This window comes from Myotis daubentonii, chromosome 3, assembly GCF_963259705.1.
Source record: "Myotis daubentonii chromosome 3, mMyoDau2.1, whole genome shotgun sequence".
Classification (NCBI taxonomy): Eukaryota; Metazoa; Chordata; class Mammalia; order Chiroptera; family Vespertilionidae; genus Myotis; species Myotis daubentonii.
Window position 1 is genome coordinate 115885499 of NC_081842.1, and position 24745 is coordinate 115910243.

A 24745-nucleotide genomic window follows, 5' to 3' on the forward strand; every position below is an offset into this window, starting at 1 on the left:
ATGTCTAAAAAGACTCCTTGAGTGAATAATAAACACACATTGAAAAATACTAGTCTAAGTCCCATTAATTTAATTTGGGCTTAATTTAATTTAAAGTGAGTCCCTTACTATTCAGGAAGAATTATGAAAAGCCAGCAAGCTCTCCTCCTGGATGTGAATAAGAGGATAACATCTCTGTAATCAGGAGCTATCCTATGACCAAGAGGAGAATCAGCTTTAGGGTGAAGTTGGCACTTTAGATGGCAAAGCAGAGATGGACAAAAACTTAAGTCCTGAACGACATTCTTCAGTGACTGGCTCAACCAACCTTGAAGTCAATCCTACACCTTTGGATTTCTGCTCTTGTTCTGTCTCTTTTCCTTTGGTTTAAACCACTTTAAACTTGATTTCTGTTATTGAAGTCAAAAGTATTCTTTCCTAATTACTACAATGGGAATGTCACAGGAATCCTGGGAATATTAAGATTATATAAGTGAAAGCTTCCAGTATAGTTCCTAGCCAAATGTCATTCTTAATAAATGTTTCATGAAACAATTTGAAGTATGTGAAACAGAGTAACAGTCTGCTCTCTTTGGGTCATGATCTAGGAGCCACTGATTTTTTAATTTTAGAAAAGTTTATATTCTTCATTTTCAGGAATGCTTATTATATGAAACACTTGGGGGTAGAAGTAGAGGGATAAAAATAGAGTCCTTCAGTCTGTCTCCTGGTAGTAATTGGGATCTGTTTTTTGTCATCTTCTCTATTTCTGAAACATTCTCACACCTGTTTTCTCAATGTGTATTCTGCAAACCACCTACATGAACATCACCTGATGTGCTTGTTAAAAGCACAAATTTATCCCTATACTCAAATTAATGAGTCTGTAGATGGGGCTAGGAATCTACACTTTTAATAAGCTTTCTAGATGTACATTGTTATACTTCCTAAAATTAAACTTAACACTTATATAATCCTATCTAATAACAGACAAACATGATAACTGACCATACCTTCACTACGCCTCCCATTGACTAATCAACATGATATGCAAATTAACCACCAACAAAGATGGCGGCTAATTTGCATACTGCAGGCAGGGTGGGACAGCGACATCCTACCTGCCCTGCCACCATCTGGGCCTGCTATCTGCAACCCGGGGCGGCAGGCGTTCTGTGTGTGGCCTGACCCGGGGCGGGGCAGCAAAGGCTTGAAGGAGGCTCCTGCCTGAGCGAAGGCCTGGGTCCCGGGTGCCAGAGGAAAACCGGTGCTGGCAGCTGGAGAAGGGAAGGCCTATTGCATGAATCTTTTCATGCAACAAGCCTCTAGTCCTATTTAATAAAAGGCTAATATGCATCGACCGAACATCGGAATGATTGGTCGCTATGATGTGCACTGACCACCAGGGGGCAGACACTCAATGCAGGAGCTGCCCGCTGGTGGTCAGTGCACCAGAAGCTGGGCTCAAGGCTGGCAAGCACAGCGGCAGTAGCAGGAGCCTCTCCTGCCTCCGTGGCAGTGCTAAGGATGTCTGACTGCAGGCTTAGGCCCACTCCCTGATGGAGGCCATCAGTCGGACATCTCCCAAGGGCTCCCAGACTGCGAGAGAGCGCAGGCCAGGCTGAGGGACCCCCCTCCCGAGTGCACAAATTTTGTGCACCAGGCCTCTAGTTCTATAATAAAATTATAATTTCTATGTGTTTGCTTTTCATAATATTTCTGTGGTGACTCAAAAACAGACAAGTGGCTTAATTGTGCTGTATTTTGATTACTTATTTACATATTTATGAGGGTTTTTTTTTTAAGTTTGGGAAAAACTGTTTTGATTTGTTTTTTAGCTTTCTGAGGTATAACTGACAAAGTTGTAAGATATTAAAAGTGTAAATTTGATGCTATACTTTGTGAAAGAATTCCTCCCACCTAGTTAATTAACACAAGTATTACTTCACATATTTCTCTCTCTCTCTCTCTCTCTCTCTCTCTCTCTCTCTATATATATATATATATATATATATATATATATATATATATATACACTAGAGGCCTACTGCACAAAAATTTGTGCACTTGGGGGGGTCCCTCAGCCTGGCCTATGCCCTCTTGCAGTCTGGGACCCCTTGGAGGATGTCCACCTGCTGGCTTAGGCCCACTCCCTGGGGGATCGGGCCCAAGCTGGCAGTCAGACATCCCTCTGGCAGCCTGGCAGCCTGGCAGCCCTCGGGAGATGTCCACTTGCCAGCAGGGAGCAGGCCTAAGCTGCAGTCGTACATCCTTAGCGCTGCTGAGGAGGCGGGAGAGGCTCCCACCACCACCGCTGTACTGGCAGCCGTCAGCCTGCCTTGTGGCTGAGCAGAGCTCCCCCTGTGGGAGCACACTGACCACCAGGGGGCAGCTCATGCATTGAGCGTCTGCCCCCTGGTGATCAGTGCACATCATGGCAGCAGTTGAGTGGCCTTAGCATATCATTAGCATATTACGGTTTGATTGGTCGAATGGATGACCAGACACTTAGCATATTAGGCTTTTATTATACAGGATGACAGTGGACACGTTATTTAATTTTTCTAATGCTCATCTTTTTATTTATAGAGTTGTGGAAAAAAGAAATAATAATATGTAAAGTGTTTAACATAGTGACACATAGAACTCAATAAATGGCAATTATGATTATTATTATTGGCTAATATACTGCTTCCTGATATTCTTTGTGAGGGAAAATTACTTGATAACTAAAAAGGGTAAACTTGACTTTTCTGAAATTTCTAGGTATAGCACTGACTTAATTATGGTTCTTGCTAGTACTACTTATGGCTTTCAATTATAATGCCTTCTACAGTTGGAAAAAACCTCTCCAACCCCAACTATTTTTAGCATTCACTGCCGAATTTCTTAACTATTTACAATCTAGAGTTTTATGTCAAGCACCTACTAAATGCCAAGCACTTCCACAGTATGTTTCTGCGGCCTAGTGCTAAATAAAACCATACTCTCAAGTCTACTTTTCTCAATGAATTCTCTCCCTTAAAGAGCTTGTGTGCACCCATTCTCAACTATTTCTTCTATTCAACTGATCACCAAGTATGTATTTCCGGTTGTTGTTTTTTAAGTTTTTATTGATAGAGGAAGGGAGAGGGAGAGAGAGATAGAATCATCAATGATGACAGAGAATCATTGATTGGTTGCCTCCTGTACACCCCTACTGGGGATTGAAAGCACAACCTGGACATGTGCCCTGACCAGGAATCGAACCGTGACTTCCAGATTCATAGGTCAATACTCAACTACTGAGCAACACCAGCCAGGCTGTATTCCCAGTTTTGATATCTCCTTTCATCCAGCTCCTCACTTCCTGAAAATTACCTCAAATTCAACAAGCTTAAAACTGAATTCATCTTCTTTTCCAGAAAGCAGCTGAACCTCATGACATCCCCATTTTTGTTATACTTTGTTTTCCATTTATCCAGGCCCTCAAATCAGGAGTTTTAACCTGATTTGAAAAATCTCTGCAGTGTTTCCCTAAATCAAGAAGCCAAATCATACCTATTCTTTTACAATAGCAAATATTATTCATTCTTAACATTCTCAGTGACCACCCTACCTCCAGATCCTTTACTTCATACCTGAGTTCAGCCTCAGCTTCTTATATAATGTCCTTGGATTTAAACTATTCTTCCTCCAGCCATTTGCTCACTACATGCAGAACAGTATTCTATATATATATATATATATATTGATTTTTTACAGAGAGGAAGGGAGAGAGATAGAGAGCTAGAAACATCGATGAGAAACATCGATCAGCTGCCTCCTGCACATCTCCCACTGGGGATGTGCCCGCAACCCAGGTACATGCCCTTGACCGGAATCGAACCTGGGACCCTTCAGTCCGCAGGCCGATGCTCTATCCACTGAGCCAAACCGGTTTCGGCAGAACAGTATTCTTAAAATAGTCACTCTTCTTACATTACTGCCCTTACCAATATTCTTTATTAAGGCCAGATTTCTCCACAATATTAACCCAGCCTATATCTTGCATTGTATCCCTTAGGAACCTGCTTCTCTAGCCAAACTATTTCTCCTAACCTTCTCAGACTTGCCTTTATTCAAGATGGACCCCTTCTAACTTGTTACACCACTCTTATTCTCCACCAATTCAAATCCCTCCTCTCCATGGTGCTCAAATCAAATCCAACTTTCTTCATCACTCTTCACTGACCATTCAGTTGGAAATGATCAGTTAGATTTATCCATAATAGTAGTTGCATTAATTAATGAGTATAATATCATTACCTTCTCAGTTATACAAATTTGCCTTTCAAGTAAATGGTGAACACTCTGAGGGCTAAATAATTTCTTATATTCTATATCTTCTTCTTTGCCTAGAAATGTTACTGGCAAAAGCTCAATAAAAACTTATTAATCTGTTCCTAAATGTTTTCTGACTGTATTTTATTTGATTATACACAAATTGTTTTTTTATAAATTAAAGTACAAATGCATTAAGTTACAGTATAACAATTTTAATGAGTGACTGTCAATTGGAGAATTTTACATGTCTCCTTTCCTATTTTACATTTCTATGTTGTGTTTTATGTCTAAAATGTAAAAAGACAAATCATGGACTGAAATTCTTTTTTAATAAGCAACAATAAAAACTCAATGTCATTAGTTCCTTCCAAGATGGAAAAGAAAATACACACTTGAACCACCAGGACTCAGACAATATCTCTGCCAAAATCCAGCTCCAGTGGTCGGCAAACTGCAGCCACTTGAGTGTGGCTCTTCCACAAAATACCACGTGCAGGCGCGCACGTACAGTGCGATTGAAACTTCATGGCCACACTCAAGGGGCCAAAGAGCCACATGTGGCTCGAGAGCCACAGTTTGCCGATCACTGAGCTATCCTATTAAAACCACTTTGGGGCTCAGTTTAGGTAAAGATGAGAAGATTGAATTTATCAATTTCTGACATTTCTTCTACTCTACAATATTGTTAAACATATAGAGCAAAGGCAAAGAAGAGAATAAAGATGGATAGATAAGTCTTAGGAGAACTTAGGGATTCATCTGTTTGCACTCTTATTTTATTACAAAAATACAAATTGCTGATTTCTCACTTATAATGAAATTACAAACACAAGGCTCACTGAATGAATGGATACAAGCAGACATGCTTAGTTGTAGCTAACATCAGCTTGCATGCAAAAGCAAAACAATGGAAATGCATGACAATTAGTGGGTATGCATGTGCAAATTATATTTTGAGTGCTTTATGAATCATCCACAAATGCTTGGAAGTGAGCATTATGAAGCCACATGATAAGATTTTCTTTTCCTACCAGTTTTTTCAATTCCCACTTGAATTGGTTTGGCTGGCTCTGTTATGCCTTGGAAATGATGTCAATACAATTCTGAGACTGCTGCTAGGGAGCACAAAACATTACAGATCCTATATAAACAATGGCTTTTTAGCTTTCTTTTTCATCTGACAATTCTATTTTATTGCTCTATTCTATTTCTTTTTAAGATTAGAATATCAGAATTTGATAACATTAACCTGCATTTATACTCAATAGGACAACGAATCAAAAATATAAGAATTCACACTGTACAGTTTTGGTTTACACATGCCAAATAATTATTATGCCTAAGCTCACAAATTGTGATCCTGAGATATAACATTAATGTAATCCTGAAACTAAACCAATGTAATTCTCAATAAAGTTTATTCCTACACTTAATTTCTTACCAAAAATTTTTAAAATAGCTTTGATTACCTTGAAGCTGGAAATAGAAGTATTTTTGTTTGCACTTTTAAGAGTCTGATTGACCCATTTAATTATAATCTCATCATTGACTTTTTCACCTTCTCCAAGATCTGATAACACATTCAATGTGTACCTGTAACAGAAAAGATGTATATTTGAGACTGAAAGGGGTGAAATCTGCTCCCACGTCATTTATATCAATATTTAGATAAATATTTAAGAAATATTCAATTCTAACAACTATTTTTAATTTTAAGCTGGTTTTTGCACTTAGTTACAATCCAAAGTTACAAAGCTCAGTAATGAGAAACAAAAACTACTATCTGGTATTAAAAAAATTAAAACAACTCCATTCAACGCAGTTTTTAAGAATAGTGATTGTTTCTAGAGATTTATCCACTATTAAAAAAGGATTTACAAAGAATATAGTATCAACAATCATTTAAAAATTAATATTTTTGTAGTATATTTATTCTGTGTTTGTTATTCTTCCAAATGAACTAACACTTTAGTTCAAAGGATTTTTAAAAAGAAATCCACAGTGTTGCTATAAACATCGCAGCCTTTACCTTCTCATTAGCTGCCATACCAATGCCAGTGTCAGTGTTGAATTTCCTTCATTTAGGTCCTGCCCAGCAATGCCAACCAAGGAGAATTTGGCCTTATTCTTCCCAAGTTCCACTGCATAGTTACAGTTTTCAATCTATAAGTAAGTAAAAGTTTTGGTATAAAAACAAATTTTAAAGAATATATATCTTGAATCTGCCAAACTAGTTCAGTCATCTGAAAGATAGCTATGATGACACCTTAAATTTATATTACAGAACTTCATTTCATAATAATGCAGTGAAATTAAGAAATTAATTATTCCAACTTTATAGTTGAAAATATCAAAAGCACTGAGGGGTTAACCTAGATGAACAACTGAAAAATTTAAGATTCTCTGTTACTTTAAAAGTCTTGACTATCCAAGATTACAAAGCTTATTAATGGCAGATCTTTGACTAAAAACCTATGTTTCCTGCATTCCATTAATAGAGATAATAAATATAGTTCTGCCTAAACTTAAAATTAAGGAATAGAGAAGAAATTGTTTCATTAAGAGTCTAAGTCATCTCCGATATTTTTTATCTAGATCTTTCTCATCCTTTGAAATTACCCTTTTAACTCACTTTCTTCAGCAAAAACTTAACCTTAACTGTACCAGCTGATGATAATCTATCCCATGTTTGAACTCCCAATACTGCTTATTTTATAATGCTTATGTATCATCATATACTTATACTTAGCATTTGATGTACTTTCTTTGCTAACCATAGCATAAGCTCATTTTAAAGGGCAAAAACTATAATATGTGCAAATCTGTATCATACTCTTCCCTAACAGAGGCCGGGACCCAGCACAGTGCCCTGCCTACAGTAAGAATCTGATGAATGAATACCAAGTAAATTATTTACACACACACACACACACACACACACACACACACACACACACACACACACACATTAGAGGCCTGGTGCACAAAATTTGTGTGTGGGGGGGGGGTCCCCTCAGCCCAGCCTGCAACCTCTCTAATCCGGGACCCCTTGGGGGATGTCCGGCTGCTGGTTTAGGCCCAATGCCGGGGATCGGGCCTAAACTGGCAGTCAGACATCCCTCTCACAATCCTGGACTGCTGGCTCCTAATCGCTCACCTGCCTGCCTACCTGGTCGACCCTAACTGCCTCCTGCTGCCAGCCAAGTCGCCCCCAACTGCCCCCTCCCTGCCGGCCTGGTCGCTCCTAACTGCCGCCCCTGTTGGCCTGGTCACCCCTTACTGCCCCCCTGCCAGCCTGGTTGCCCCCAACTGTCCCCCCTGCTGGCCCGGTCACCCTCAATTGCCCCCTGTGCCAGCCTGATCACCCCTCACGGCCCCCCTGCCAGCCTGGTTGCCCCACACAGCCTGCTGTTCAGTCGTATGGTTGTCCCTCACTAACCCTCCTGCCGGCCTGGTCGCCCCACGCAGCCTGCTTATTCAGTCCTTTGGTCGTCCCTCATTAACCTCCCTGCTGGCCTGGTCATAGGCAGCCATCTTGTGAGGATGTGAGGGTTAATTTGCATATTACCTCTTTATTATATAGGATATATATTCTTAAGGAGTCTTTTTTCTCCACCCAAATTGTAAGCTCTTATAATCTTATAATGTATCACCAGTACTAAAAATGTGTGTACTAAATACTTTTTAGAATAAAGTAAACTTTAGTTAAGAAATATAGTATAACTGGCTTCTCCTGATTTTCTTTCCCAAATTAGTTGAAGCCTCATTGGAAAACATTTCAACTGAAGACACACAGATGCTTTTTCTATGAATAAGAAAACATTTCCAGAAAAGATGAGAAAGGGACCTCACAATAATAGAATTTGCACAAATAAATGGGTATTGTTCTTTAAAAAAGAGAATTCAAATTCCCAAAAGTCAGTGTGTTATAAATAAAAATGCAAGAAATTCTTTTGAACCTGCTGTAATATCTGCTTGGCTCCCTTAGTATGTTAAATAAAATCTTTGATATGTATTCATTTTCTGGAAATAAATAATATTCCAACATTCTTTATTTTTCCTACTAGTCATATTACATTATAAATTTAGTCTGTGTACTAGAAGTATATGCTATAGAAATACACAGATTTTTAAAAATGGAACCAATTCCTAATTTATGGAAAATAGCATCAGAGCTCTGATTATGTAACAGTGTGAACTGGAGAGATAAAAACCAGCATATTTTCGACTGACACCCATTTCATTAGGAGACTTTTCCAGCAAATTGTAATAAGCACTTCAATATAAAATGTGTTTCAATGAAAGACCATTTGTTTTATAGTTTGGCAAATTTCCTGAGGGGAATAAGGGTGAGAAAGAAGGTCAGAATTACTAGTCTAGAGGCCTAAGATACTGGATATGACCGTCAATGAAAGGAAAACTAGAAATGGATGCCGGCATAAGGAAAAGGATGTGTTCTATTTTTTGGCAACATTTGATTTCAAATTTGGCAAAAAACTTAATATTTGAAAACAAAACTAAAGAAAGAATAAGAAATTAGGTTCCTAGAAGTAAGCCATATTTATGGTAGTACTTAACACCTAAAAATGAATCTGCACTCTGAAGATAAAAATATACAAAGTTTAGAGCACTGGGCAAGAACTGGGCCTTGGAAATGCCTAGAGTTGTCAGGCTAAAAGATGAAGACCCTGTTAAAGATAAGAATGAACACAAAGAAAGCAAAAAATAAAAAAATTGAGAGCACAGCATTAATAGAAGAAATGATTACTAAGCACTTCAAATACTTTGGACAAAAATAAAGCTTAAATCATTTGGAAAATGAGAAAAGTTACATAATGGGATGCAGGATTCCAAGGGAAAAGAAACACTGAAGAAATAATGAACTTATTTTTTAAACACACTAAATTTATTTCAAGCTTTATGCTTCATTCTATAAACAGCTAGTATATGTTAAAAGAAGCACCCCACTTATGATTCATTTGTGACACCTTATGCTTAACATAAAAAATTCCAGGTATAATGACTAGTTCAATTTTTGTTTTCCTGTTATATTTTGCATCTAAAATTTTTATTTAAGTGAAATAAGCCAGTCAGAGAAAAATAAGTATCACATGATCTTACTCATATGTGGAATCTAATGAACAACATAAACTGATGAACAAAAATAGATCCAGAGACATAGAAGCATCTAACAGACTGTCAGACCGCAGAGGGAAGGCAGAGGAGGGTGTGTGGTCAGGAAGAGATAAACCAATGAACTTGTATGCATTTATGCATAACCCATGGACACAGACAATAGGGCGATGAAGGTCAATAGGGGGAAGGGGACATATCTAATACTTTCAACAATAAAGATTAAAAAATAATAAATGCAAAAAATAAAATAAAAATTTTATTTAAAAAACTTATTTGAAATTAGTTAACGAATTTTCTGAATTCTACTTCCACGATTAGAATCATACACAAATCAAATAAAATTTAAAATTTAGGCAAGTCAAACCACTAGAAATACTGAAAAATATGAATATATATCATTAACAATATGACATGTTTTCTCTTTGTCTTATTTTTAAAAATAGTTTTTTAAAGTATAAAGACTATAAATACATATTTATTCTAGAAATCTGAAGAAGTCCTTTTTGAATGCATGTCTCTCTGTGTGTATTTTAAACAAATTTGATTCATATATACATATGCCATATTTTATCCCGCTCATTTCCATGTCACTATTAGTAAAATACTAAAAATGCTATTTTTAAAAAAATATATATTTTTATTGATTTCAGAGAGGAAGGGAGAGGGAGAGAGAGTGAAACATCAATGATGATGAGAGAGAATCATTAATCCACTGCCTCCTGCAGGATCGCCCCTTACTGGAGATCTAGCCCACAACCCGGCATGTGCCCTTGACCAGAATCAAACCTGGACCCTTCTGTCCACAGGCCAATGCCATATCCACTAAGCCAAACAGGCTAAGACCTAAAAATGCTATTTTTAATGGTACATCTTACTTCATTTTATGTGTATACCCTAATTTATTAACCCATTATGGAACAATTACATTGTTTTCATTTTTTGCTCTGTAATATTGCTATGATGAGTATTTTGGCACACAACTTCCTGTCTTTCTGATTGTTTCATAATGACAGATAACACGTGAAATTGTTAAATTAAAGAACTTTTTGAAGATTACTGATAATGTATTACCAAACTGAATCCAGAAAGGTTACGCAAATGAGCATTTCCTCTAACACTGGGTGCAGTGCATTCCAAATGCTTCTTTTTATTTTTTTTAAATATGTTTTTATTGATTTTTTTACAGAGAGGAAGGGAGAGAGTTAGAAACATCGATGAGAGAGAAACATTGATCAGCTGCCTCCTACACATCTCCCACTGGGGATGTGCCCGCAACCAAGGTACATACCCTTGACTGGAATCGAACCTGGGACCCTTCAGTCCGCAGGCCGATGCTCTATCCACTGAGCCAAACCGGTTTTGGCCCAAATGTTTCTTATTTTAAGTTGCATTTCTCTATTGTGGATGAAAAATATTGATTGTGTATTACCCATCTTCTTGTTTTGAAAATTGTTCACTCATATTCTTCACTATCCTATTTTGCTATTATAATTTTAGTAATAGCAATCAAGTTCTAGATATTTGTTTGTATGAACTATTTATATGTTAAGGACTAGAGGCATGGATAGGGTCCCTAGGCCCGGCTGGTGATCAGGGCCCATCAGGTTCCCTGCTCCCCGCCTCCTCCTTCCCTCGCTCCCTTAGTGCCCAGCCGCCTATGCTGGTCACCCACCATGTTCCGCGCTGCCCCCTGGTGGTCAACGCACGACATAGTGTGTGATTGAACTCACAGTCTCCCAGTCGAACTCCCAAGGGGATACTTTACATATTAGACTTTATATATATATATATATAGATAGATAGATATTTAGATAGATAGATAGAGTGATAAATAAATATAGATAGATATTAACTATCTGTCATATTTGTTGAAAACATGTTTCCAAGTTTATTGTTGTTATCTTTGCTTTTTAATTTTGCTTATGGTGTTTATTTTTATATACATAAGTTTAAAATTTATATGTAATCTATTATATATTTATTTCTTTGAAATTTCTTTACCATTCCAAGAGTAGATAGTAATTCACCTTTTTTTATTTGTCTGTGTGTGTAGACTTTAATTATAAAAAATGCACAAAATATAGCACATTGCTTCGAGTTGTAAATGTCAAGCACAACTTTCATTTTTTATATTCCAATTACAGATACATTCAGTATTATTTTAAAATAGTTTCAGGTGTAGTCTGGCCAGTGTGGTTCAGTGATTGAGTGTCAACCTATGAACCAGGAAGTCACGGTTCGATTCCCAGTCAGGGCACATTCCTGGGTTGCAGGCTTCATCCCCAGTAGGGGGTGTGCAGGAGGTAGCCAATCAGTGATTCTCTCTCATCATTGATGTTTATAACTCTTTCCCTCTCCCATCCTCTCTGAAATCAGTAAAAATATATTTTAAAAAATAGTTTCAAGTGTATAGCATATTTAGTAACAATTTTTGACCATGTGCCTTATATATACCTCTTAAAAACATTAGTTTGACCACCATCTAGCAGTTGGCTTAATCAAAAAACATTGCCAATCCCTGCCAACTGTCCTACATGAAGTCTAAGTAATTAAATTCTTTGACAATCATATACTTTTATAGTGTTCCCCCTGATATTTCCATACCCAATGGGCACCATACATAGTTGTGGCAATATTTTTTATTATATTCCCTACTAGTGGCCCGGTGCATGAAATTCATGCATGGGGGAGGGGGTGTTCCTCAGCCTGGCCTGAACCCTCTCCAATCTGGGACCCCTCGAAGGATGTCCTACTGCTGGTTTACAGGGATCAGGCCTAAACTGGCAGTTGGACATCCCTCTCAAAATCCAGGACTGCTGGCTCCTAACCACTCACCTGCCTGCCTGCCTGCCTGATTGTCCCTAACCACTCTGCCTGCTGGCCTGCTTGCCCCCAACTGCCCCCCCACCGCCAGCCTGCTTGCCCCCAAATGCCCCCCCAATAGCCTTATCACCCCCAATGGCCCCTCCTGCTTGCCTGCTCGCCCCCACCTTCCCTCTACACTGGCTTGCTCACCCCTAACTGCCCCCCTGCTGGCCTGCTCACTCCAAACTGCGCCCCCCGCTGTCCTGATCACCTCCAACTGAGCCCCACTGATGGCCTGCTTTCCCCCAATGCCCCCCCTGCTGGTCTGCTTACCCCCAACAACCCTGCCCCCCACAAGCCTGATCACCCACAATTTCCCTCCCCTCTTGGCCTCTAACCGCCTCTACCTCAGCCCTGCCACCATGGCTTTGTCCAGAAGAACGTCCGGAAGGTCTCTTGGAAGGTCTCCCAGTCTAATTAGCATATTACCCTTTTATTATAATAGATAGAGGCCTGGTGCACAGGTGGAGGCCAGCTGGTTTGCCCTGAAGGGTGTCCCGGATCAGGGTGGGGGTCCCCTTTGGGCATGGGGTGGCCTTGGCAAGGGGCCTGTGGTGGTTTTCAGGCCGGCCACACCCCCATGAGGTGAGGGTCCCTGCTGGGGGGGCGTGGCCAGCCTGGGTGAAGGGCTGATGGCTGTTTACAGGCTGGCTAAGCCCCCCAGCAGGGACCCTCACCCCATGAGGGTGTGGCCAGCCTGGGTGAGGGGCTGATGGCTGTTTGCAGGCTGGCCACAGCTCTGGGCAACCCAGGCTCCCAGACCCTCCTTGAGCAGAGGCCACAGTGGCTGGAAGCAGGTATCTGGGATTTATTTATCTTCTATAATTGAAACTTTGTAGCCTTGAGCAGAGCCCACAGCCAGCCAGGGTAGGTGGGAAGCTTGGCTTCCTCCATCGCCAGGGGCAACCCAAGCCTCCTGTTTGCTCCAGCTCCGTGGCTGCAGCCATTTAGGTTGGGTTTATTTGCATACCCGCTCCTGATTGGCTGGTGGGTGTGGCCTGTGAGTGTAGCGGAGGTACGGTCAATTTGCATGTTTCTCTTTTATTAGATAAGATGCTGTACTTTATATCCCCATAACTATTCTGAAACTACCAATTTCTATTTCTTAATCCTTTCACCTCTTTCACCCAGTCCTCCAATCCCCTTTCCCTCTAGCAATCACTGGTCCAGTCTCTGTGTCTGAGTCTGCTTCAACTTTGTTCATTTATTTTGTTCTTTAAGTTCCACATATAAGTGAACACATGTGGAACACATCTGACTGACTTATTTCACTGAGCACAATACCCTCTAGGTCCATCCATACTGTTCAAATGGTATAATTTCATTATTTTTTACGGCTGAGTAGTATTCCATTGTGTAAATGTATCACATCTTTTTTAACTATTTATCTATTGATGGGCACTTGGGTTCCTTCCAAGTCTTGGCTATTGTAAATAACACTAAAATGAACATAAGGGTGCATATATTCTTTCAGATTAGTGTTTGGGGTTTCTTTGGATAAATACCCAGAAGTAGAATTGCTGGGTCATAAAGCAGTTCCATTTTTAATTATTTGAGGACCCTCCATACTCTTTTCCATAGTGGCTGCACAAATCTGCATTCCCGCCAACAGTGCACAAGGTTCCCCCTTCTCCATATCCTTATCAATACTTGTTGTTTGTCTCATTCATCTGTTTTTAAGTGTTATTTATTATATTTAACCCTTTAAGTCTTTACCTTGAACACAATTGGAATTTATTTTGGTGTAGATCACTTTTTTCCCTAATGAAAGAGTTAATCAATGTTTTGGCATCATTTTTTGGATGATCCTTCCTTTCCCTACTGATTTTAGCAAGCACCTTATCATACATTAACTACATGTATTTTAGGATCAGTTTCTAGGCTACTCTAATCCATTCCATTGTTATATATGTATTAAACTATTTCAATTACTTTAGCTTTATAATAATTTAAAAATATTTTCTAAAAAAATATTTTTGAGCTCCTCCCTCAATATCCTTAAAAATATTTTTTAAAAAGATTTAGGTCTGTTTTTTTAAAAAATTAAATTGCTATTTTTGAAAGTATTACGTATGTCCCCTTTTCCTCCATTGGCCTCTTGTAGCCAACCCCTGTCCACTGCACCAGGAATTCACCACCCTATTATCTGTGTCCATGGGTTATGCATATATGCATAAAAGTTCTTTGGTTAATCTCTTCCCACCCATCCACCCACTGCACCTTCCCTCTGATATTCCACAATCTGTTCCATGCTTCTATGTCTCAGGATATATTTTGTTCATTAGATTCCACATATGAGTGAGATCATGTGACACTTGTCTATCTCTGACTGGCTTATTTTGCTCAGCATAATACTCTCCAGGTCCCTCCAAGCTGTTGCAAATGGTTAGAGTTTCTTCTTTTTTACTGCTGTATAGTGTCCCATGGTATAAATATGCCATAGCTTTTTTATCCACTCATCTGCTGATGGGCACTTGCACTGTTTAAAGATTTAGCTATTGTAAAATGTGCTGCTGTGAACATAGGGGTACATACATTCTTTCTGATTGATGTTTCTGGTCTCTTAGGTTATATTCCAAGAAGTGAGATCACTGGGTCAAATGGCAGTTCCATATTTAATTTTTGAGGAAACTCTATACTGTTTTCCATAGTGTCTGCAGCTATCTGCATTCCCACCAGCAGTGCACTAGGGTTCCCTTTTCTCCACATCCTCACCAGCACTTGTCATTTGTTGATTTGTTGATGACAGCCATTCTAACAGGTATGAGGTGATACCTTAATGTCATTTTAATTTGCAACTCTCTGATGATCAGTAACTGAACATTTTCATATGTCTCTTGGCCATCTGAATATCCACTTTGGAAACTATTTAGGTCCTTGGCCCATTTTGAAATTGGATTGTTTGTCTTTGTTTTGTTAAGTTGTATGAGTTTTTGTATATTTTGGATATTAAATTTTATTAAATGCATCATTGCCAAATGATGGTATTTTGGTGTAGTCTTTAGGGTTTTCTATGTACAATATCATGTCATCTGTAAGTAATGAGAGTTTTACTTCCTTCTTTCCAATTTGGATGCCTTTTATTTCTTCTTCCTATCTGATCACTGTGGCTATATTTCCAGTACTATGTTGAATAAAAGTGGTTAAAGAGGACATCCCTGTCTTGTTCCTGTTCTTAAGGGCAACACTTTTAGTTTTTGCCCATTAAATATGATGTTTGGTGTAGGAATGTCATATCTGGCCTTTATCAGGTTGAGATATGCTCCCTCTATTCTCAGTTTGCTGAGAGTTTTTATCAAAAAGGGTGTTGGATTTTGTCAAATGCTATTTTTGCATCAATGGAAATGATCATGTGATTTTTGTCTTTCAATTTGTTTATTTGATGTATCACATTTATTGATTTATGACTATTGTACCACCCTTGCATCCCTGGAATAAATTCTACTTGGTCATGGTGTATGATCTTGTTAATATATTGCTGGATCTGATTTGCTAGAATTTTGTTGAGGACTTTTAGCATCTATGTTTATCATGGATATTGGCCTATAGTTCTCTTTCTTTGTAGTGTCTTTATCTCGTTTTGGAATTAGGACAATGCTGGCTTCATAGAAAGAACTTGGAAGTGTTCCTTACTCTTGGATTTTTGGAATACTTTGAGGAAGATAGGTGTTAGTTCTTCTTTGAATGTTTGGTAAAACTCCCCTGTGAAGCCATCCGGACCAGAGCTTTTGTTTGCTGGGAGTTCTTTATTATTATTATTATTATTATTATTATTATTACTGTTTCTATTTCATCAGTTGTTATTGGCCTATTCAGGTTTTCTGATTCTTCCTGATTCAGTTTTGGAAGATTGTATTTTTTTAGGAATTTATCCATTTCATCCACATTGTCCAGCTTATTGTTCATAGTATTTTCTTACAATCCTTTGTATTCTCTGGTGTCAGTTGTTACTTCACTGCTTTCATTTCTGATATTATTTGGGCTTCTCTCTTTGTTTCTTGATGAGTAAGGCTAATAGTTCATCAATCTTATTTATCTTTTCAAAGAACCACTCTTGGTTTCATTTATTTTATTTTTTATATATATTTTATAGATTTTTTACAGAGAGGAAGGGAGAGGGATAGTTAGAAACATCGATGAGAGAGAAACATCGATCAGCTGCCTCCTGCACACGCCCCACTGGGGATGTGTCCGCAACCAAGGTACATGCCCCTGACCAGAATCGAACCTGGGACCCTTGAGTCTGCAGGCTGATGCTCTATCCACTGAGCAAAACCAGCCAGGGCTATTTTATTTTATTTTTTTAGTCTCTATGTCATTTATTTCTGCTCTAAAATTTACTTCTTTCCCTCTACTTAATTTGTTTTTTTCATTGTTATTCTCTAATTCTTTAAGTTGTAGGGTTAGTTTATTAATAATTTTTCTTGTTTTTTGAAGTAGGCTGGTAGTGCTATGAACTTCCCTCTCAGGACTGCTTTTGCTGTGTCCCAGAAATTTGGGGTTGTTGTGTGTTCATCTTCATTTATTTCCAGGAAGTTTTTTATTTCTTTCTTGATCTCATTGGTAACCCATTCATTGTTTAATAACATGCTATTTAGCTTCCCTGTGTTTGAATGTTATTGGGTGTTTTTACTGTAGTTGATTTCTAATTTCATTCCACTGTGATCTGAGAAGATGCTTTATATGATTCAATCTTCTTGAACGTGTAGAGACTTGTTTTGTTTCTAATATGTGGCCTATCTTTGAAATGACACATGTGCACTTGAGAAGAATGTATATTCTGCAGCTTTGGTATGAAATGTTCTATAAATGTCAATCAAATCATTGTGATCCAGTGTGTCATTTAAAGTCAGTTTCCTTGTTAATTTTTTGTCTGGAATATCTATCCAGTAGAGTCAGCAGTTGTTACAGTCCCCTACTATGACTGTATTGCTGTCCATCTCTCCCTTACAGTCCTCTAGAAGTTTTTTTTTAATATATCTAGGTGCCCCTATATTGAGTGTACACATGTTTACCATGGTTATATCTTCTTGTTGGATCAATATATTTAGTATTATGTAGTGACCTTTATTTTCTCTTATGCTGTAGGCCTGTTTATTCAAGGAACTTTAGAATTACACTGTAAATTGCATCCCCCCAACACACATATATAAATGCTCATGTATATACAAAAGGAGAATTCTTAGCATTCTAACTGGAATTATTTTCTACCTAAAAGTTAAATTGAAAAAATTTAATATCTTTATAATATTTGTTCTTTTCAGCCACGAATATGGTAATATTTCCATTTAGTCAACTAGAGATAGTTTTTAAACCATGAGAATGAAGATAAGTTTCATAACAACCATGTTGATAAGTTATAGCAATTAGAGTCCATTTATTATTTTTAGATATTTATAGTGTTCACACCATTTTAAATGAAAGGATAAAGTGAAATGAAATTACAAACATTTAAAAGTCTTAAAAGCAAATCAACCAACAATAAGTACTGGCGAGGATGTGAAGAAAAGTATACTGCTTGCTAGTGGGAATGCAGAGTGGTGCAGCCACTGTGGAAAACAGTATGTAGTTACCTCAAAAAAAGTAAAAATGGAACTGCCATTTGACCCAGTGATCCCACTTCTGGGTATTTACCCAAAGAAACCCAAAACACTAATTCAAAGGAATATATGCACCCTTATGGTCTTTGCAGTGTTATTTACAATATCCAAGATTTGGAAGCTGCCCAGGTGCCCATCAGTAGGTGATTGGATAAAAAAGCTATGATACATTTACAGAATGGAATACTAATTGGCTGTAAAAGAAAGAAGGCAATCTTACCCTTTGTGACAGCATGGATGGATATGGAAAGTATTATGCAAAGTGAAATAAGCCAATCAGAGAAAGACAGGTACCATATGATTTCACTCTTATGTGGAATCTAATGAATAAAATAAACTAACAAACAAAAATTTTTAGAAGTCTTAAAAGCAAATGAGCCTGATACAGAATATAGAAAGGAAAAGCAAAACACAAAACCAAAGCTGAATATTAAAGTAGCAATTCAACAGAACAAACAAGAACTTCAATCAAGGACCCCCACATATCCCCCATTTGCAGAAGGAGAATAGTGGAGCTGAGCACTTCTCTTTATTATTCATCTGCCAGATATTCTCCCACCAACTATAATCAAGTTACTGCTCTGCTCAAAAATATTCAATGGTTTCCCACTGCTTACAATTTAAAATCCAAATTCTTTAATCTGACATTCAAGGCTTGGCTGCAATCCAAACTTTTAGTGTTCACATCCACTTCTCACCTATCAGAAAATGCCCAGAAATACTTTATACTTTCCCATCTCTATCCCTCTTCCTAATACTCAGCCCCCGCTCCAGTCTCCTGACAAAATTCTATCCTTTCTTCAAAGACTAACTCAAAAACCACCTTCTGTGTGAACCCTCACATGACATGTGCAGTGTGTAGTCTTTTCTCCCTTAGAAATCTTAACACTCACTACTGTGTACACTGTGCCATATCGTGGTTATTTGTGCACATATCTCCCTAACTTCCTTAAGGCTTCCTGAGGGTCTACTCCATGCCTTATACTATTTTATATCTTGCATTGCCCTGTACAAGTAATCAATAAATATGTTGAAAAATGTTACTGAAAAGCAGTAAAGATTAGACAAGTACCCCTAACCGGTTTGGCTCAGCGGATAGAGCGTCGGCCTGCAGACTGAAGGGTCCCAGGTTCGATTCCCGTCAAGGGTCTGTACCTTGGTTGTGGGCACATCCCCGGTGGGGAGTGTGCAGGAGGCAGCTGATCGATGTTTCTCTCTCATCGATGTTTCTGACTCTCTATCCCTCTCCCTTCCTCTCTGTAAAAAATCAATAAAATGTTTTTTTTTCCAAAAAAAAAAGATTTGACAAGTAATGGCAATTATAAAATAGAAATGCATTTATGATGCATTTCAAAGAACATTAAACACTATGACTTGCTGAAGACAAATGATCTATATATAAGGTGTCTCTGCATGGGGAAACTGCCTTCATCTTTCTAAACACTTATTAAAGCACCCTTGTGAAAAGGCTATTCAGCTTCACACATTTGGTTTGAATCAGAACTGTGGGAACAGATCATACTTTACTAAGTTTTGAAAAACTTGAAATCTTCTGCTTTATATCAGGACAATAAAAACATAGCCATGGTCATTATTTCATTCACCTTCTTCATGTTCCCTCCAAGGGCAGGGTACGGAGGCTTGTTGACACGGCTCCAGTTGACTGGCACACGGATCATTTCATAGAGCTGGAAGATCACTAGGGCATCTGCAAGATCACTAAAGTAGGAGGAAAAGAAGATGAAGGAGGAGGAAATGCTGGTACTACATAGTTTTATTAAGCACACTGGAGATGGGCTTATGTCTTTAAAAATACAACAGGCTCAATTAACACTGAAAGAACAACAGGTTACATCATTTGACCCAGAACTTCTAATCTAGAAATCTGTCCAAAATTTCTTCATGAATGTTTACAAATATAATGTGTACAAGGACATTTATTGCCATAGCATTTATACATTTGGAAACAACTTAAATACCAGCTAGTAGAGGGCTGCTAAATAAACTATTCATACCATGGACTCCTGGGCTATCATAAAACATAATAAGGTAGATTTCTATGTACTCACTTTACAAGACATATTACATTAAAAAAGGAAGTGGCAGAACACTGCATATTTTATTAGTTATTAAATTCATTTTAAAAAGTAAGAGTACTTAAATACCTATATGTGATTTTGGCTGTTAAAAGTTATTATCTCTGGGCAGGAAAGAATATGGAAAGGATAAGGGACAGATTGTCATGTTTTGTTTTATTCTACATATTTCTTGAAACTTGTACAGTGGGAATGGAGTCCATAAATTGCTTATGTATTATGATTTTTAAAACTTTTAAAAATAATTAGAGAAAAATCACAATAGCTACTTGGTAGGAAGTTGTTCATCCTATCTAATAAAAGAGAAACATGGTAATTAGCGTACATCCGCTACCCTTCCCATTGGCTAATCAGGGTGATAAGCAAATTAACTGCCAGCCAAGATGGCGGCCGGCAGCCAGGCAGCTTGACACTAACATGAGGCTTGCTTGCTTCAGTGATGGAGGAAACCAACGTTCCCCGCCTGCCTTGCCGGCCTCTGAGCCTGCAGTTTGAAACATTGTAACAAATATAGAAGCTAAACAAAATCCCAGAAACCTGCTTTAAGCGAGCCGGGATCTCAGAGCTGGAGTTATAGACTGTTTCGATTATAGAACCCAAACAAACCAGATACCTGCTTTCAGCAGCAGAGGCCTCAGAGCTGGAGCCAGAGCTAAAGCTGGCCCAGAATAAAAAAGAAAAAAAAAAGAAAAAAAGGAGCAGTTGGGAGCTTCAGTTACCCGCCAGCCCGAAAACAGCCCTCAGCCCCTCACCCAGACTGGCCAGGCACCCCAGTGGGGACCCCCACCCTGAAGGGTGTGTGACCAGCTGCAAACAGCCATCATCCCCTCACCCAGGCTGGCAGGCACCCCAGTGAGGACCCCCACCCTGATCCAGGACACCCTTCAGGGCAAACCAGCCAGCCCCACCCATGCACCAGGCCTCTATCCTATATAGTAAAAGGGTAATATGCCTCCCAGCACCGGGATCAGCGGAGCCTTGAGGCCTCCCAGCACCGGGATCAGCATGACAGGGGGCAGCACCCAAACCCCCTGATCGCCTTGCGGCTCTGTGTGTGACAGGGTGTGGCGGCCCAACCCCCTGATCGGCCCTGCTCTGTGTGTGACAGGGTGCGGCACCCCAACCCCCTCTCCCCCCACGGGCCCTGCTCTGTGTGTGACTGGGTAGAGCCATAACCTCCCCATCAGCCCTGCCCTGAGTGTGACAGTGGCAGCGCCCCAACCCCCTGATCGGCCCTGCTCTGTGGGTGATAGAGAGCAGTGCCCCAACCCCCTGATCCGCCCTGCTGTATGTGACAGGGGTGGTGCCCCAACTCCCCTATCGGCCCTACTCTGTGAGTGACAGGGGGGAGCTCCTCAACCCCGATGGGCCCTGCTCTGTGCGTGACAGGGGGGAGCTCCCCAACCCCCCTTATGGGCCCTGCTCTGTGCGTGACAGGGGGGAGCTCCCCAATCCCCTGATCGACCCTGCTCTGTGCGTGACAGGGCGCAGCGCCCCAACCCCCTGATTGGCCCTGCTCTGTGCATGACAGGGGGTGGCGATGCAACCTCCCCATCAACCCTGCCTTGAGTGTGACAGGGGGCAGTGCCCCAACCCCCCAATCGACTCTACCCTGAGCGTGACTGAGGGTGGCATCACAACCTCCCAATCGGCCCTGCTCTGAGCCCGACCAGGTGCTGCCCCCTGTCATGCACCTAGGGATTGGGCCTGCCCTCTGCCACCCGGGAGCAGGCCTAAGCCAGCAGGTCGTTATCTCCCGAGGGGTCCCAGACTGCGAGAGGGCACAGGCCAGGCTGAGGGTCCCCCCCCTTACCCCCCGAGTGCACAAATTTTTGTGCACCAGGCCTCTAGTCTCTATATATAAAAGTCTAAGTGACTGGCCTCGCTGACCGGCCAGTAGCTATGACACACACTGACCACCAGGGGGCAGATGCTCAACACAGGAGCAGAAACCACAGGTGTGGAAATATGGAACAGACTGAAGAATCTCAACGGGAAGGCGGGAGAAGGGAGGGTGGGAAGAGATTAACCAAAGATCTTATATGCACACATTCGTGCACTGGTGCATTCCCTTGGCCTGGCCTGAGCCCTCTCACAATCCAGGACCCCTTGGGGGATGTCAGACTGCCAGTTTCAGGGTCGTATCCTGATTGCCACAGGCCAGTCCGAGGGACCCCACCAGTGCACGAATCCGTGCACTGGGCCTCTAGTGTTAAATAATAAGGGTTAAAAGGAAGGAATTTGCCCTAGGCAGTGTTACTCAGTTGGCTGGAACATTGTCCCATACACCAAAAGGTGGCAAATTCAATTCTTAGTCAGGGCACATGCAGGAGGCAGCTGATTGATGTTTCTCTCTCACATCTATATTTCTCTCTCCTTCCCTCCCTCAAAAATAAATGAAAAAGCAAGTCCTCAGGTAAGGATTTAAATAAAAAAAAAGAGGAAGAAATTTATGAGCAAGTAGGAGTTACTGAAGAATAGTACTACTTTGGATTCAGAAAAAATTATTCTCCTGAGATGCTCAAAGTATGTCCATCAACTCTGTTTTCTTTTTTTTTTAATATACTTTATTGATTTTCTACAGAGAGGAAGGTAGAAAATAGTTAGAAACATCGATGAAAGAGAAACATCGATCAGCTGCCTCCTGCACACCCCCTACTGGGAATGTGCCCGCAACCAAGGTACATGCCCTTGACCGGAATCAAACCTGGGACCCTTCAGTCTGCAGGCTGATGCTCTATCCACTGAGCCAAACCAGTTAGGGCCATCAAGTCTGTATGCTAAGGACACAAAGAAACAGCAGTTGATCTTAAACTTGCTAGGTCTGTGATGTGTAATGTGGCTTTTCTCTCTCAATAGCTGTTCACTGAGCTATGGAAAGGATAAGGGACAGATTGTCATGTTTTGTTTTAGTCTACATATTTCTTGAAACTTGTACAATGGGAGGGGTGTCCATATATTGCTTATGTATTATAATTTTTAAAACTTTTAAAAATAATTACAGAAAATCACAATAGCTACTCGGTAGGTAGTTGTTCTTTAGCTAAGATTCATATTAAAGTTACTTTGCATCTGTGAGCACACATGCGATACCAGTAAAGGGGGCTTGCCCCTGTGTTGAGCAATAGAAGGAGTCTATTATGAAGGTAATTAAGCACTGACGAGGTCATCTATAAGCACATGGAGATTTTTGTAATAAAAAGTCATTAAAGTTATTTGTATAACTTCTGGAATCTCATCTATTTCATGAATTTTTCCTTTTAACTTTAAATGAAGTCATTCTTATTTCTATGTAGTATGGTATTATTATTATTATTGTTATTATTATTATTTATGTTTTGCAAATAGAGAAACTGGAACCTGAGGCATGTGGCCCACCGGCCGCAAGTTTGACATGCTTGGTGTACACCCTTGGTCTCTCTCCAATAACTCACTTTAAAAACTTGGCACTGTCTGAGAAAAATTATTTGGTTTGGTAAATAATTTTAAGTGCTGTTTTATTACCATTGCTGTCAATTAGTTGATCAGCCTTTATATATATGAAAAATCTGTTGCACAAACACACACAGCTCTCCTTTATAGCAGGAAACAGTCTTTATCTTCAAGGGAGGTGATGCATGCATTCTGGGAACAAAGTGGCATGGATGGTGTGGCTTACTGGGATAGCTGCTTGTCAGCAGAGTGTTTGTGTGTGTATCTGTATGTGAATGTGTGCGTGTATGTGTGTATATGGGTGTACACTGTGCCCATGATGGTGTGGGTTTTTCCCACTTTAAAGTCACTGCTGAGAACACATCTGTATGGGTAGTTGCTACTACCCGCTGTCAAGCTAGAATTTTAGTGGTGTTTGGTATAATTTCTGGGCACAAATTTATCAGCACAGTGGATGTTGGGGTTAGTTTTTCGGCAGGTGCCCCATTAAACAGAAGGTGCTCCTCTGCACTAAGGAAAGATGTAGTTTTGTCCAAGAAGAACTACTGCACTGTCAGCAGCAGATCAAAGGGATGTTCATTCCAAGCCACTCCAGACCAGAAATTATAGTGGGGACAGTCTATAGGAGACCAGAGGGAGAGAGACCATAGAGCAGTGATGGCGAACCTATGACACGCGTGTCAGAGGTGACACGTGAACTCATTTTTTTGGTTGATTTTTCTTTGTTAAATGGCATTTAAATATATAAAATAAATATCAAAAATATACATCTTTGTTTTACTATGATTGCAAATATCAAAAAATTTCTATATGTGACACGGCACCAGAGTTAAGTTAGGTTTTTTCAAAATGCTGACACGCCGAGCTCAAAAGGTTCGCCATCACTGCCCTAGAGAATCACCTTGTCACACTTGAGTCATTGGCTAGGTGCAGCCACTTGTCATGCCGGTGTTCATCCAAGTTGGGTACCTTCTGTGTGTTGTCACCATAAATGGTAGAGCATGTTACATGAATGCATTGTGGGTGGGAAGCTTGTTGTTACTGATCATCCCCCTGGCAGAGGAGTGAATAGACCTCACAGGTTGGCATAAAGACAAACCCCAGGGAGGGTCTTGAAAGGAAAGTAACTGTTTACTTCTCCTATCTTTTCTCCCTGTTACCTCCAGCTTCTGGCTGTGTGGCACTCCCACTGTGGGAGCACACTGACTGCCAGGAGGCAGCTCCTGCATTGAGTGTCTGGCCCCTGGTGATCAGTGCATGTCATAGCGACCAGATGTTTTGCAGTTCGGTCGATTTGCATATTAGGGTTTTATTATATAGGATTCTGAACTG

At 39.9% G+C, this 24745-nt stretch overlaps 1 protein-coding gene across 3 annotated transcripts in view; it reads right to left on the minus strand.

The window, feature by feature from the left end:
• PLS1 (plastin 1) overlaps nt 1–24745 on the minus strand; it is a 128412-nt gene that overhangs the window by 3642 nt on the left and 100025 nt on the right. For all 3 annotated transcript variants that reach the window (XM_059688263.1, XM_059688264.1, XM_059688262.1), the window contains 3 exons: nt 19490–19604; nt 6314–6447; nt 5754–5877 (listed from right to left, as the gene is read on the minus strand). In XM_059688263.1, the coding sequence (XP_059544246.1) occupies nt 5754–5877; nt 6314–6447; nt 19490–19604 (373 nt within the window). The remainder of the gene's footprint in view (nt 1–5753; nt 5878–6313; nt 6448–19489; nt 19605–24745) is intronic.